The sequence below is a fragment of the Canis lupus genome, chromosome 34 (assembly GCF_048164855.1).
Source record: "Canis lupus baileyi chromosome 34, mCanLup2.hap1, whole genome shotgun sequence".
In the NCBI taxonomy this organism is placed as follows: domain Eukaryota; kingdom Metazoa; phylum Chordata; class Mammalia; order Carnivora; family Canidae; genus Canis; species Canis lupus.
This window is the reverse complement of record NC_132871.1, coordinates 26379864-26395052: the sequence shown is the minus strand read 5'-3', so window position 1 is coordinate 26395052 and position 15189 is coordinate 26379864. Positions and strand designations below refer to the sequence as shown.

Below are 15189 nucleotides of genomic sequence, written 5' to 3'. Positions count from 1 at the left end.
CTAAGAATAGTTTGTAGAATTTACAGAGCCAGTATTGTCAAGTAATAAATAGCATGTTTGCCTGACTCCACAGGGAGCTAATACACTTCAATTAAATTGTTTTCAATTTTGGCAAACAAATAGCACATATTGTCATAAATAATATTTAAGATAGTTTTATTTCTGACTAGTTTCTAGGTTTAGGGTTCATATGCGTGGTATTTTTGACTTAGCAGTCATTTTCCAATTAAACTACTTAGAGTTCATCATTTACTTTGAGTAGATTTGTAAGGAGATGATATGGTACAGGGGAGCTTGAGGTATTATTGAGGTGTTACTTGTGGCTTAAAGCCTTTGCAGTATACTTCATTTGATCTATAGATGTTTTATAGCATAGCATACTTCCTATGCTAAAATTAAAATTAAAATCTTGTTGAGATAACAATGAGATAAGTACAAATAAAGTTAAAATCTTGTTGAGATAACAATGAGATAAGTACAAATAAAGTTAAAGCATCTTCTATGATAGAATTTCCTTGCCTTCATAATGCAGCATAGAATGAATAAGATAATTTCTTTAGACCTCACAGCTTTTAAATACAATTTTAAATTCTATATTATGGCTCAGACTTCATTTTTTTCTCCCCTTCACAATGACACATGAACAATGAACATGTTATTTCCTAACAATAGAAAATTTTTTTGTTTATATTGCAGATAAATATAGCAAGACTTTTTCTGTAGGGTAGGAATGATTTTTTTTTCTTAATGATTAAAAGGCTCTGTGTGAAATATGATAAAGTGATCTCATCATGGGAATTTACATTTTTTCAGTATAGTCGGAAGAACATAAAAATTAGCTCTTGAGGCTGAAGAGCTTACGTTGGTTGGTGGGCACCTGATGTAGACACATCAAGGATTCTGCAGACCTTATATTTAATACAGCACTGTAGCAGAAGTACTATTTGCAAACCTCAGAAGAACAAACAAAGCAAATATCTATTTTTCCCATATCAAGCAAAGGCTAATATGCTAGTGCCTTTAAGTTTGAAAAAGGTACGTATGAATCAGTAGGTTATGTAGGTCAATAATTCCACCGAAAACTTTTTAATTTCACAAAGCCACACCATATATAGTGCTGTGTAATGGGTATGTTCCTGTTTCCTATGACATACATTCATGTATATATCTGTCTTGGCACCTTATATGCCTTTTATTTCCTTGAATCACAGGAGCTTCAGTTTCAGCGACTCACCCGAGAACTGGAAGTGGAAAGGCAGATCGTTGCCAGTCAGCTAGAAAGATGTAGGCTTGGAGCAGAATCACCGAGTATCGCCAGCACCAGGTACAGAGCTGATGGCTCTATCTTTTTACATGCTTTCATGTTACATGCCTTATTAAGTTTTCCTGGGTGCAGCAAATGATTCTGTTGGTGTTGTCAACTGTTAACTTGCCTTTCTGAATTTGACACCAAAAATGTCAATTTATTCAAATTTGAGAAACCTCTTGCAATATTGATTATCATTCATCCTGTGCTTGAAGTATTTTTTATGGCATTGGGAAGTTTCTGTATGCTACCTTTAGAAATTTTATTTCTCATATGTAGACATAGTAAATGATATTTTTCACATCATTTACTACTATGTTTTGATGTTTTTCAAATCATTAATTACTAATAACATTTAAGCAGCTTTTAAAAATGTCTTCAGTTGACCTTGAGTTTTTCTAGAACTCTGTAAAAATGCTATACAAAGTAATTACTATATGAAATAATTCAGTGTATTCACATACTAAATTCAAAACCAATATATTACTGAAAAAAACTATATTTAATCAGAATTATTGTTTTGTGTTAAAATAGCCTCTTAAGTTATTTAAAAACATTATTATTATAAAAAATTACTGCCATGTTACCAAATGGTGAAATCACTGCTGATCCTATTTGTGGATTTCTTTCTTGTTAATTACATATTCTAGTAAAGCCAACCATAAAATATCTTCTATTGCTTGCATTTTTAAGTTTGGTTTCTTTACTACTGTGTAAGTATGTGCCAACAGTAACTTGTCTCTTAAGTCATTTCTAACATTATTATTGTTCTGCTTGTCAGTATTGCCTATTACTCTTAGCCAAGAAAGTCTTCTTAGTGAATAGAGTGCTGTCTGTAGTTCCTCCTTCCTGGCTAATTATTGCTATGGATTTAAAAATATTAGGCTAATAAGTTGTGTTCTTGTGAATGTTTTCATCTCTGACCCTGAAGAGTTGTGCATATTGATGTGTTATTAAGACATAAAGTATTCAAATAAGATTAATAAAACTTCTAAAACACAAATATCAAGCTATGTGATCATTTTTTAGTTATCCAAGCAGGTTTTTTTTTTTTAATAGGAAGGGAAATTGTAAGCAAAGAGTAAAAATGTACATCAAATATTTCTAACTCTGGCTTTGTACTTAATGAAATAATTTATCAAGGAAGTTAAAATTGTTAAAATCAATTTTAATTCTATTCAGTATTTTTATTCAATATATTTTTTAAAAAACTATCTCTATCTTTAGCACCAAAAAGAAAACTCAATACTATGATATTGTATAGTTCCAAAGACATAGACCAACAGATTTAAAAATATATAATTTTACACTAACAGAAAATTTAATTCAACACTTAACGAATTCAGTTAGGACTTTTATTCTGGCAATTTGGCTAATTAAACTAACATAGAAATTCTCTTGATAAACCCCTAGAAATACTTGATATATTGATAAAATAAGTCTAATAGAAAGGAAAATCTCCAGGTACTAGAAATAGGAAAGAAACTCAAAGGCAGAGCCAGAAGCATTTGAGCTAACTCTGGAGGAGACCTAGGGACGATCAACTCCTCCCCCCTTGAAAGCACTAGTCTTAGATTTAATACCCATGCACATGTGAACTTAAGATTAGTATATTAAGCTCTGACCCTCAGTTGGCTGCACCCATGGGTAAACTCCAAACCACATGTGGGTTTGGAGCTCCAATGTAATTCTTCATGTTGTTCAGGATCCCCATCTGGGAAACTGGCATCACTAAGGATGAGCTCACAATCAGATATTATAAAACTTGAGTAAAAAAAAACTCAACAATGAGTGAGAATCAATTGGCAGAAGAAGACAATTTAAAACTTCAAGAACATGCTATTCTTGGAGAAAGTCTGATTAGGTGTGTACAGGATAACAGACACAAGGATGTTCATTATAATATTATTTGCAAAAGTAAAATATGAGAAAGAAAGTATCCATCAGGATGAAAATGGGAAATAAACTGGGTAAGTGGACTCAAGAACAGTTAAAATGAAGTAATTAGATTACATGTATGAACATGAACATCTTTGCAAAACAGACCTTTTTAAAAGATTTTCTTTACTTATCTGAGAGTGAGAGAGCATGAGCAGAGAGAGGGGCAACGGGAGTGGCTTCCCACTAAGCAGGGAGCCCAACACAGGGCTCGATCCCAGGACCCTGAGATCATGACCTGTGCTGAAGGCAGGTGCTTAACTGACTGAGCCACCCAGGAGCCCTGCAAAACAGACTTCTGAGTGAAAACCACAAATTGCAAAAGAATAAATATAGGAGGATATAATTATGAATACTTTAAAAATATATGTAGCAGCCCTGCATAATTTTTAAACAGTGTTTGATAGTGTTCACAGATATATGCATGTGTAGTAAAAGTATAAAAAATATTTTGGAATGACACCAATTTAAGATAGTGGTACCTCTAGGAAGAAAGGGAAGAGGAAGCTATCAGTAATTAGGCTTTAGCCAAGTCTGTAACATGTTATTTAAAATTGACATCTAAAGCAAATATGACACAATAGTAACATTTGTTAAATGAGGGGGGTGGTTGATATGTGCGTGGCTATTAGATTATTTTCTGCACCTTAATTTTTAAAATCTTAAATAATTTTAATTGAATTAGCTAATTCCATAGGTTTAAAAATGTTAGTAAAAGTACATGTTATATAACATTTACTCTGAGTGATTTTGGTGTTTTGTCACTGGATCTCAGGGCCTAGTGTGATGTGTGACATGTCACTGGGCTTGGTCAGTGACTTTTGTCTAAATGGATGGTTCTGCAGCAAGGGAAGCCGGGTTGACCAGAGAACAGGGGAAAGCATGCACAGAGGTAGATGGGATTCCTCACTGTGGTTGTATTGAAGCACACCAAGAGGTTCAGGTACCTAGGATGTGTCCTAAAAGGACCTAATGACTTGTGAAGTTGGAAGGGTACAGCTGGCATCTGGTTGTGGAGAACTGGGGACAAATGTGATGATAAGTAACCTTCATGAGGTCTTAAAAGAGACCCATTGAAAGTTATTTTTGGAAGTGGTTGTCTGGTAGTGTAGTCCATGGGTCAGAATGAGAGCAGCAGGCCAGGGATCTATTATGGAATATTAGGGTTATGAGAAAAGCTGGTTTTGTCATTCAGTGAACAGTGTTAAGAATCTTAAAAGTTCCATTTTGCTTGCCCTACTCACATCTCACATTGGATTCTCATGTATTCTCAATGCCCCCAACATAATGTTAACACTTCCTCACAGCCTTTCCCTAGTTTCTCTGGGAAGGTCATTTCTCTTCATCTGAACTCAAAACTGTTCATGCATTTGTCAGCTCTCCCAGGAGATGGTAAGGCCCACCTCATCCCCACAGCCCTGGCACAGTGCCTGGTGCTCAGCAGGCAGGCACCCAGACAAATACTCATCGAATGAATAATGAACTTCAATGAAGTCTCGTGTGTTTTAAGCTCATCAAATAAGAATGCTTCACCATGAGGTTTTCTATTTGGCATCTTTGGATATCTGTCTGCCCTTTCTCCGTATCTGTTCTCTTTCAGTGTGCTTCTCAGTGGACCTCAAGAAGACTATTGACACAGTTACTTTGTTCTGTGACCACCAGGTTTTACACACTAGCAAGAAGCCCATTAGATAACAGTGTTAGTGAAGAGGGAGCATAGGTTTTTGTCACTTGAGAGATCCTTCTTGTGTCTTCTAGTCCCCACCAATTGTCAGTCTTAGAACAAGAATCTAAAGATAAGGAAAAACAGAAATTAACTCTCATTCCCAAGCCCTCTTTCCTGTCAGCCATTTCTGATTTGCTCAAAGGAAATTAAAAGCAGGACTACTGCTTATGACAGAATTCTTGAAGCTCCATGAATGAAACTTCCTTTGGATTCAGGTCATTCTTACATGAATTGGGTTTAGTTAGCAAAACGGGGATTTGATAACTAGTTATCTCTCATATTGTTTTATTTAGACCCTGTGTCCGAGTTGGTAAGGTGATCTGTAAGGTTTTCTTAGGTTTCCTCATCCAATGATGACATTATAAAAACCCAAAAGGAGATGAAAAGTACATTTTTATTTACTTTTTCTGTTGTTCAAAGCATTTGCTTTTATTGGCCTTACCCCGTGAATAAGAAGGAGGCTGTGGCATGAGGTCCTATTTAATAAATGATTCTTATATTGTGCTGAATAATATACCATAGAGCCCTCTCCCAAAGGAGTGCCTCTAAAACTGAGCAGTTTGGTTCCCTCACACTGGTAGTACCATAGGTGAATTTTTATTCATTTTATTATTTTTTTTTAAGATTTTATTTATTCATGAGACAGAGATTGAGAGAGAGAGAGAGAGAGAGGGAGGGAGGCAGAGACACAGGCAGAGGGAGAAGCAGGCTCCATGTGGGGCGCCCGACGTGGGACTCGATCCCAGGTCTCCAGGATCAGGCCCTGGGCTGAAGGCGGCGCTAAACTGCTGAGCCACCCAGGCTGCCCCATAGGTGAATTTTTAACCCATGCCATGAGATGTTGTTCTTCATTTCTAGGTGGAGAAACTAAGCCTCTGCTTTTTATTTAGAAAGTGTCCTCAAATGTGAACAGTTGCCATTGGCAATTTGTTTGCCATATGCCTTGTTGAGAACTTAAAAGCAAAAATCATTAAAAATCATTTTAAAATCTTAATGATTAAAGTAATTGCTTAGTTTTTCTATTAATGCCTCTTTGGAACTCTGGTTCTAAACAAGGTTAATAAAAACCCCATTTCTGATTTGATTTCTCATTTGCTTTATTTACTACAAAAAAGCACTAATAACCCAAGCAATATCAACATATAATGATCCTTAATCTACAGTTGATGGTGCTAATATCCTAAGATGAAATGTCAAGCCAAAAATAATCATTATAACTTTGAAAAACCTGAAGGTGAGTTATGAGATTAGTTAATAGAGAAGTTTATCTATGTATTTAATGTTTCCCCTCATCGAAGGTAGGCTATGGAAATACTTAATAAGGAACTTATAACTTTTCTCTATTAATACTAAATATACTTCTTTTATGTACTTAATATTCACTTCATTTAAAGTAGGCTGTGGGATCAGTTAATAGAGAACAGAAGATACTACTTTTCTTCATTTGTTTGGAGTATACTTATAGTTATCTATGTATTTAATATTTTGCTTCATTCCAAAATTATTTGAAATATTTCTTAAAATACAAAAATCAAAAACAGAGTGAGGAAATTAGAGCAAATGGAAGATAATGATTAGAACCATAAGATGAGACCAAGGTTAAAATAGTATAAAAATGTATGTTGCTAACATTCCATGACATTTGCTAAAAGTAAGGGAGCCATTTTGGCTCTGAGTATATAGATTTAGCGTATATACATGGGTGGGCTAATTTCAGGTCCTTCAAGCAGGCAGTGTGCCGTGATGACTGTTTCTGTCTGCCATGCTTTTTATTATGGTCATGGGTAACAACGGGTGCTGAGACATGAGGTGTCCTGTATTACAGGTCACTGTGCAACTACCTGGCGTGCATGTCTTAACCAAGGGACCTGGCCCTCATGCGATGCTAAGGTGTGTACAGCTCATCTCAGGAGAATCTCAGCACAGTTAACTCAGAGGGACATTTGCCCTTTAAATCTCTTGCCTCCCATGGGCTAGCAACATCCTTCAAATCCAAATCTGATGAGCATGGACTTTATTCTTTTTCTCATTGCAACATCATCAGTGGGGTTTCTTTCTGACATTAGTCTAGGTTAGATTTCAAGCGATAGGGTGACAGTAGACAGTCCCTGTAGCCCACTGTGAGGGGCCCAGCTCCTCACCCTGAGATTTCCCCTGCCCACCTCCACTCCCAAGGGCAAAGGAATGGGCAGGGGTGGCCACAGCTGAATTCTTCCTCTGTTTTGGGGTCTGGGTTTTGTTTTGTTTTTTACTGACTGTGGAGTTAAATAATGCTCATTTTAGACAATTTGTAAAATTCAAATAAGTATAAAGAGAAAAACCCATAATTCTACCATTCAGAGATAACCATTTTGTTTTCAAGTCACACTTACTGAAGTGTAGTTTACTTACAGTAAAATTCACCCTTTGTCACATACAGTTTTCTGATTTTTGAAATTTTTGGCATGTGGTTGTATAACCACCACCACATAGAACATTTCCACTAACCCCACAAAAGAGGCAATCACTTTTATGTTTCGTTCTCTTCAATTTATTTTTTTAAGTTTGAGGTAATTCCCCCTGGCTAACCTTTTGTCTTGTTCCTAAAGTCCCACTTTGACATGCCAGACCTAACTTTTAATGGCTCCCACTTGCCTGAGGAATTCCCAACGGGACAAAAAGTTTGAGGCTGAACCAGTGACCTAGGGATGCTAATTCAGCAGTGGTTGGAGATCATTACAGCCTCCCAGTGGCAAACAGCACAGTGTGGGTGGAAGACTTGGCCAGAGGAAATACTACAGGGCAGATCAGCCTTCAAGTGTACAAGGTGTGGCCTGCGTTTCACGTAAGCAGAGAAATTACAAGTAGTGCAACTTGGTGGGTAAAAAAACTTGGAAGGAGAAGAAAATGTAATTTGAATTGAAAAGTCAGTAAATGAAAATATGATCATCTTCAACTTAATGAAACTATTTCTGAGATTCTATTATACAGAATTTCAAAATTATCCCTGGTTGCAGATTTGGAATCTTGCCATTCATTGCCCAGAAACAAAGTTTCTAGACAAGTTGTAGATAGTGAAAGAAAAAGCTTACTTCTTCAGGGCACATAAATTGGTTCTACAAATTTTATCTTGTAAATCATAGTTTCTCCACTTATTAAGAGGAAACACTAAGTTTTCATGTACGTTGAAATAAAAAAAAAAGATTCTTAAAAAATGGAACTTTTAGTATTTGTAGGAAACATTAATTAATGGCAACTTTTGGAATCAAAATACAATTTTAAGTTTTCATTTTAATTTGTGTACATTGTCTGCATTTGGAAACAGTTGGTCCCTTCACATTGCCTGTCCTTTAACTGCTACTACTGATGTTGGAAGTTAGTCTAGACTGAGAAGAATTCTGTCCATATCAGCTGAATAAGGGGGAAAATGGGTGACAATATTGAAATTAAATAACTTTACACTCTTCCCAAGATTATCGCTCCCTTTCAGTTAGTTTGAAGCCCTGCTAAAATAGAATTCTTTATGGTTTCAAAAAGGTCATACAATCTTGACAAATAGTCTTCTTATCGCCACTTAAGAAAAGAACTGTGTTATTTTTTAATGAAAAGATTTTATTCCCCACTGCCATTCACATATTTTTTTTACACTTTATAGGGTCATCTGCTAGTGCCCATCAGGCTTCCATTGATACTATTAAAAATTCTAAAAATATTTTAGGCTGACAGTAGCAGAAAAGGCTTTTTCATGGTTCAGGTCTTTTCTTCAGTGAATATTTTTAAGTCATTGTGAAATAAACCTCCTCAAATGATACATTTTTAAAAAATGAAGTCTTTGGAAAGATGGAATGTTTATGCCTTGACAGTTTATTACTTATTTAATGTACCACTTAGGAAGATGCTTGATAAAGTTCTGTCCATTTGACCTCCAGAGCTCTCACCAGACAAAACCCAAATTTTAAAATAATAGTTTTATTGAGATATATTTCACATACCATAAAATGCATACTTTTAAAGTGTACAGTTCAGTATTTTTAGTGTATTCACAGCATTGTTCAGCTCTTACTCTGTTCCATGTCAGACCATTTTTGTCACCCTAAAAAAGAAGCCCTCTACCCATTAGCACTCCTTTACCATTCTCCCCTCTCCACAGCCCGTGGAAACTGTTTGTCTCCTTTCTGTCTCTGTGGATTGATCCTTTGGACATTTTCTACATACGGTATCAGACAATCTATGGCCTTTTGTAACTTGGCTTCTTTAACTGAGCATGTTTTTAGGGTTTACCCATGTTACAAGCATGTATCTGTTCTTCATTCCTTTTTATTTCCAAATAATTATTCCATTGTATGGATAAACCAACTTTTATTTATTCATAATAAACAAACATCTTATAGACATTAGGGCTATTTCTACTTTTTAACTATTGTAAACAATGCTATGTCTCAGGTATCAAGAGGATAAGATCCCAGGAGGTTTGCTTTAGGTGTTCTTAGTCTGGGGGTCATGGAGAGACACAGGGAGTGATAGAAGTTTTCCTTAGCCTCTTCACCCATCCTCCTACTCCCCCCAAGAACTTGCCTTCTTTCCTTTTTCCTCTGCTTTCTGTTATGGTAAATCTCTGTATCCTGCTGAGCTACTCAGAGCTACTGGTCTGCGTTCAGTTACTTTCAGTACCTAGTAGCTAAAGCTATTTGGGAGTCCTGTAATACTCATCGGAATATAGTTCACCAATTTCCATTCCTAAGTATTGCCCTTTGGTCACTAGTGTCTCTCTTAATGGTCAAACAAATAAAAGTTCTCAGATATCATTTCTAATGGAGATCAAATGAGGAATAAATTATTTGATATTTGAATGTAATTATCAGAAACTCTCTTGAGGATCTGTGCAGTGAATATTTATTAAATGGATGCTCTTACGAGCAAATTTAGTAACACTGAATTTTTATGATGCAACTCCTATTGTAAACACAGTACCACATCTGAAAGATATATAAATGAGTCTATGTCTGACCTGCAGCTCTACAGAAGTCATTTATCTTGAGCAGTTTACTTAAGCACAGTTCTTCCAGAAGGCATTTTAATTACTGCTTCTCATTGCCATTCCAGTCACAAGCCAATTTCATCTGGGACATACAAATCCAAGTGGCAAGTGTTTCTGCTGATTTGAATTAAACTTGTCTAACTAGGTCTTCTGCAGGGCATGTGAGCCCAAGGTAATTCAACCAATATTACATTAAACTAACCTATTTTAACCTAAGAATGTTACCATCGAGAATGTGGATTTAAGACAAATAGTTGTCATAAGTAATAGTCTTTATGGATATAGAACATTATACAATAAAATGTGTTAATCATAGCAAATATTTCAAAATGAATTGCCTGTTTCTTAGACTGAACATTTAAAAATGTTAATTGCATGATATCGTTAGAAGGAACCACAAAAAGAGATCAAGTTTATAGTTTGCATCAGTTTCATATTATCTTAAGACTATTTCAATGTATTTGGTTAAATATGGAGGCAGCCCAACTATAATAATTTTCCTAATTAATGAAGAGGAAAATGCTTTTTAAAATTCAGAGGCCTCTGCTTCTAAAATATATGTATCATGCCATTATTTAATTGTCTTTTAAAGCACCATTTTAATTAAAATAACAGTATTTCATTTTCTGTAATTTTTCATAGTTCACATTCTATAATTACTATTCTCAAGATATGTAACAGCAATAAATTACTCAGTCAATACAGAAATTACATTACCAGCCCCCACTCTTAGTCATTAGGTTTTTTTAACTATGTGTATATATTGATGAATTACAAAGTAATTTAAATAGACCATATCATATATTTCAAGATGCTTCCTGAAAAAAAAATTACCTTTACTGTTTCATAAGAATTAATAATTCCTTTAATCACGTATCTTCTATTTACTGTCATTTTGGGTTTTATCTGCATTTTTTAATCTTTAAGAAATGTTGGAAATACTAAGCACAAAGAATAATATAACAAAAGCTCAAGTACTTATATCCCATAACTGAATATTGTTGATAATTCATCATATTGGCTTTTATTTAAAATATCTTTATAATGCAAGCCCTCCTTGCTCCCATTCTGTCTTCCCAATAGCTGACCACAAGTATATAGTTTAGTTTACTTTGTGTACTTTTATATCATTATTCATCCTTGGCCAATATTTTGTGTTCCTTTTTTAACCTACACAAAATGGTATAGTGTGTATATCATTGTGCACTCAGTATTTTTCTACTCTGTATTTAAAATCTATCCATGTTGATGTGTGTAGATCTAGTTTATGTTTTTAGCTGCTGTTATATATATTTCATAGAATAATCAATTGTTTGGCCATTTCCTTATTGAAAAACATTTTACTTCCACTTTTCAACACTATAAATAATGCAGTTGTAACCATTTTTGAACCTCTATCTTGGTTTATACATACAAGATTATGGAAAATACATCATTATAAGTTGAATATTTGGGTCATAATAAATATTTCAATATTTCTAGATCTTCCTGAATTGTTTCCTGAAGTATCTCAACAATTGTACCCTCTCAAGCAGTATGTGGAAAAGTTCCAGGGTGTGTGTGTGGGGGGGTGTCTGTCTGTCTCCCCCTCTCTCTCTTCGTCTTTTTTTTTTTGCCAACATTTAAGATTATGCAGGCTCTTTATGCCAATCTAATGTTATCTCATTTTATGTTACATTTTCTTGATGACTAATGTGTTTGAATATTTGTGTCTTTATGATCCATTTGAGCTTCCTCTTATTCATATTCTTTGCCCTTTTTTTTTTTAAGATTTTCTTTCTTCCTTTCTTTGAGAGAGAGAGCAGTGAAGTAAAGTGAAGGGATCAGAGAGAGAGGGACAAGCAGACTCTGCACCGAGTGTGGAGCCCAGCAGGGGACTCGATCCCACAACTCTGAGATCATGACCTGAGTCAAAATCAAGAGTCGGACACTTAACCAACTGAGCCACCCAGGCACCCCTCTTTGCCCACTCTTTAATGAGTAATTTGGCTTATTGTCTTTGGTTCTATCATTAGTTTTTTTGCACTGAAATAGCTCTGGGATGTATATGTTAAAATAACACAGGTCATGGTGTATTGTAGCACTAAAAGTACACAATGTTAATCCATTTTTAGAATACAAGTTCTTTAGTATCATTACAAGTACATAGAAGATACAACCTGTATATATTATATATAGTAATAGATACCTAATTTCCAGATCTGCAGTTGAGGGAAGGTAAAAGCCCAAGCATAATACTAACATTACTTTCTATTTCCAAATTTCCTTTTGTGATTTTGCATTTATTTATATATTTTTTGCAAATATTTATGCTGTCTTCTCTAAACCCACTCAGTAAATACGTATACCTTTGCTATATTGTAGAGATACAAAGATATTAAAGCCTGGAAATTTCCAGTCTAGCAGAAGGGACCATTTTGTAACTAACATAATATGACAAATATGCTTAGTAGCAGCCTAAAATACATGTTTATATTTTATTATTTCTAATTTTATGAAGAGCTCCATGGTGATCAGATTATACTGTCCTAGCTCTGTGCCAGAAGACTTTACCTGTGTCGTGGATTGTCATATCCTTAGCTTAAAATACTTTATAGTATTGAGGACCTAATCCATAATAGAAACCTGTGCTAACAGATGTTTTATACCCATTATCTTCTTAACTGTTAAACAGTATTTCCTTGTTGGTGTTGTGTGTTTAATTTGCTTTGATTTACTCATTACTGTACATCTGAATTTATCATTAGGATGATATTGTCCCCTAAAGATAGTATATTCTATTGGTTTTTCCAGTGGGATGTCAATAAATGGTTTGAGAAGACTTAAGCCTCCCACTTATATCCACTATACCAATCTAAATAGACACAACCTATATAAAATGGTGTTTAACATACAAAGACAATTCTAAAACCCCTAGCCACTAGCTCCATCTCCACTACCACTATTTTGCCTCTCCTTTATGGAAACTGCTGTGGCTTCTATTTATATTATTCTTGGTTGATCACAAACATTTTTAAAGAAATCATGTAGACATTAATTCAAAAATTCTAGAAAACAGTCTTGAAAAATATATTTCCCACTAATGTACTTTCTGAAGTTCATTATTTTAGGGGGAAAGTTTACCATTTCTTCATCTAATCATTTTAATCTCCATGATGAAATAAAAGGAAGTTAGTATTAAGTTCACATTCTCATTACCATTTGGTAGGTTAAGGACATGGAGTGGAAAGGCTGATGAAAATATAATGAGATGTTTCTTTAACCCTTCAGAGAACTGCTACTTTATCTAGGTCTAAACCAATGATGTATGGAAAAGAAAATAGAAAATATGATTAGCTACCTAAAAGTGAGTGCCATCCATTAGTGCATTTTCAGCAGTTAATCAGCTCGCCCTAAAAATGAACATGGCTTGTCTGCCAGGGTGGGGAGGGGAGGCACCCGACAAGTTTGCCAGACTTTGTAGTGACGGAATTTTTATTATGGCTTTCCTCCCTGAGGCTTCACAATCTACTTAATAACAAATCAGTCTAATTTGTTTGTTGCATGGATTTTTCTATTGTTTCTCCACTATTAAATAGGGGGGAAAACACTCTAAAACTGGAGAGGAAAAAAGCCTGTCGGCTATATTTTCACAGCTAAAAAAAAATTATATTAAATAATCATGCATTTTAACCACTGTCATGGAGTTTAGATATAACATTTGGTATGCATTAATAGACCTTATCCAAGGAGGAATGTCTTTAGGTTATATGAGTGTGTTTATTTCTTTTAGCTTTTTCTTTATTGCAAAAGAACAAGTAACAGTTATTCTAAGGCCCTGTGATGTGTTGTTTCTGCTTGAGAACAAGTCAGTTAAAGGTTGATCTACCCCCACCTTTCGTTATAGTATCAATACTGGAGTTATTTGAGCCACAGAGGAAATTCAAATGAAATTATCAACCATAATACAAGAACCCAAGTGCTTAGGAAGGACAAAGCATAGATCTACATCTATTTTCTCAGTGGCATTTACAAAGTACTTCCCAGTAAAAACTTACTTGTAAATAGTGAGTAAAGCAGTGCTATATTTCTATGAACATAAATACAAATACATAGGTAGAAATTATATTATTGACAGTAGTACATATGTCTAGAAGTTAAAATATGAGTGAATTTTGCAACCACCAATGAAATAATTAATGTATCTAGATAAGTAATCATCAACAGCAGCTAAAATCATTAGCTGAAGAGATGATGGGAAACCTTACACTAAATGCATCAGGCTGAAGGCATCTGAACCCATCGATCTATCTTATGTTAATACTGCAAATCAAGAGGGGATCCCTGGGTGGCTCAGCAGTTTAGTGCCTGCCTTTGGCCCAGGGCGTGATCCTGGAGTCCCGAGATCGAGTCCCACATCAGGCTCCCTGCATGGAGCCTGCTTCTGCCTCTGCCTGTATCTCTGCTTCTCTCTCTCTCTCTCTCTCTCTCTCTCTCTGTATCTCTCATGAAGAAATAAATAAAGTCTTTAAAAAAAAAATACTGCAAAACAAGAGACGGTCAAAATTTATATTATCCTGATGTGATGCAGTGGATGTACATGATGTCACTTGTGACGAATTCTTGCCCAGGAATTGCTAGTCATCTAGATATAAATACCAAGTCATAGGAAATACGAAGCCAAAGGAACATGTTAAATGACAGTGTGCTGATGCATTAGTCAGATCCAGTCTGTTGGGCAAATGAAATAAATTCAAACAGGGAGGAAAAAAGAGAGAGGGAAGATGAAACTAGACATCATTAACATCATTAAGAGAGATGTTTAGAGACTAGTAACCAGATACAGCAAGTGGACCTTGATTTGGTTAGACTCAAACAAACCATCTGTTTTTAAACATTGAAATAGGGAATTTGAACACTGACTAGATATTTGTTGTTGATATTAAGCATTTTACTTTTAGGGGCACCTGAGTGGCTCAGTCAGTTAAGCATCTGCCTTTGGCTCCAGGGTCCTGGAATCCAGCCCCATTTTGGGCTCCCTCCCTGCTCAGTGGGGAGCCTGTTTCTCTCCACCTGCCTCTCCCCCAGCTCATGCTGTCTTTTGCTGTTTCTCACATTCTCGTCTCTCAAATAAATAAAATCTAAAGGGAAAAAAAAAGAATTTTACTTCTAATATTTTAGGTATGCTACTGTTATTGTGATTCTGATCTTTTTAAAGTTTCT

The 15189-nt window shown here is 35.2% G+C and overlaps 1 protein-coding gene and 1 long non-coding RNA gene across 18 annotated transcripts in view; one reads left to right on the top strand and one right to left on the bottom strand.

Moving 5' to 3' along the window:
• The window catches only part of PKP4 (plakophilin 4), a 232869-nt gene that overhangs the window by 127218 nt on the left and 90462 nt on the right, over positions 1 to 15189 (top strand). For 15 of the 17 annotated variants that reach the window (XM_072811079.1, XM_072811077.1, XM_072811078.1 and 12 more), the window contains one exon: positions 1212 to 1324. In XM_072811079.1, the coding sequence (XP_072667180.1) occupies positions 1212 to 1324 (113 nt within the window). Of the gene's footprint in view, positions 1 to 1211; positions 1325 to 10052; positions 10160 to 15189 lie in introns of all 17 variants that reach the window. The other 2 variants (XM_072811085.1, XM_072811086.1) reach the window with 1 other exon arrangement.
• Positions 1 to 15189, bottom strand: part of LOC140624329 (uncharacterized) — a 46034-nt gene that overhangs the window by 1108 nt on the left and 29737 nt on the right. The window lies entirely within an intron of this gene.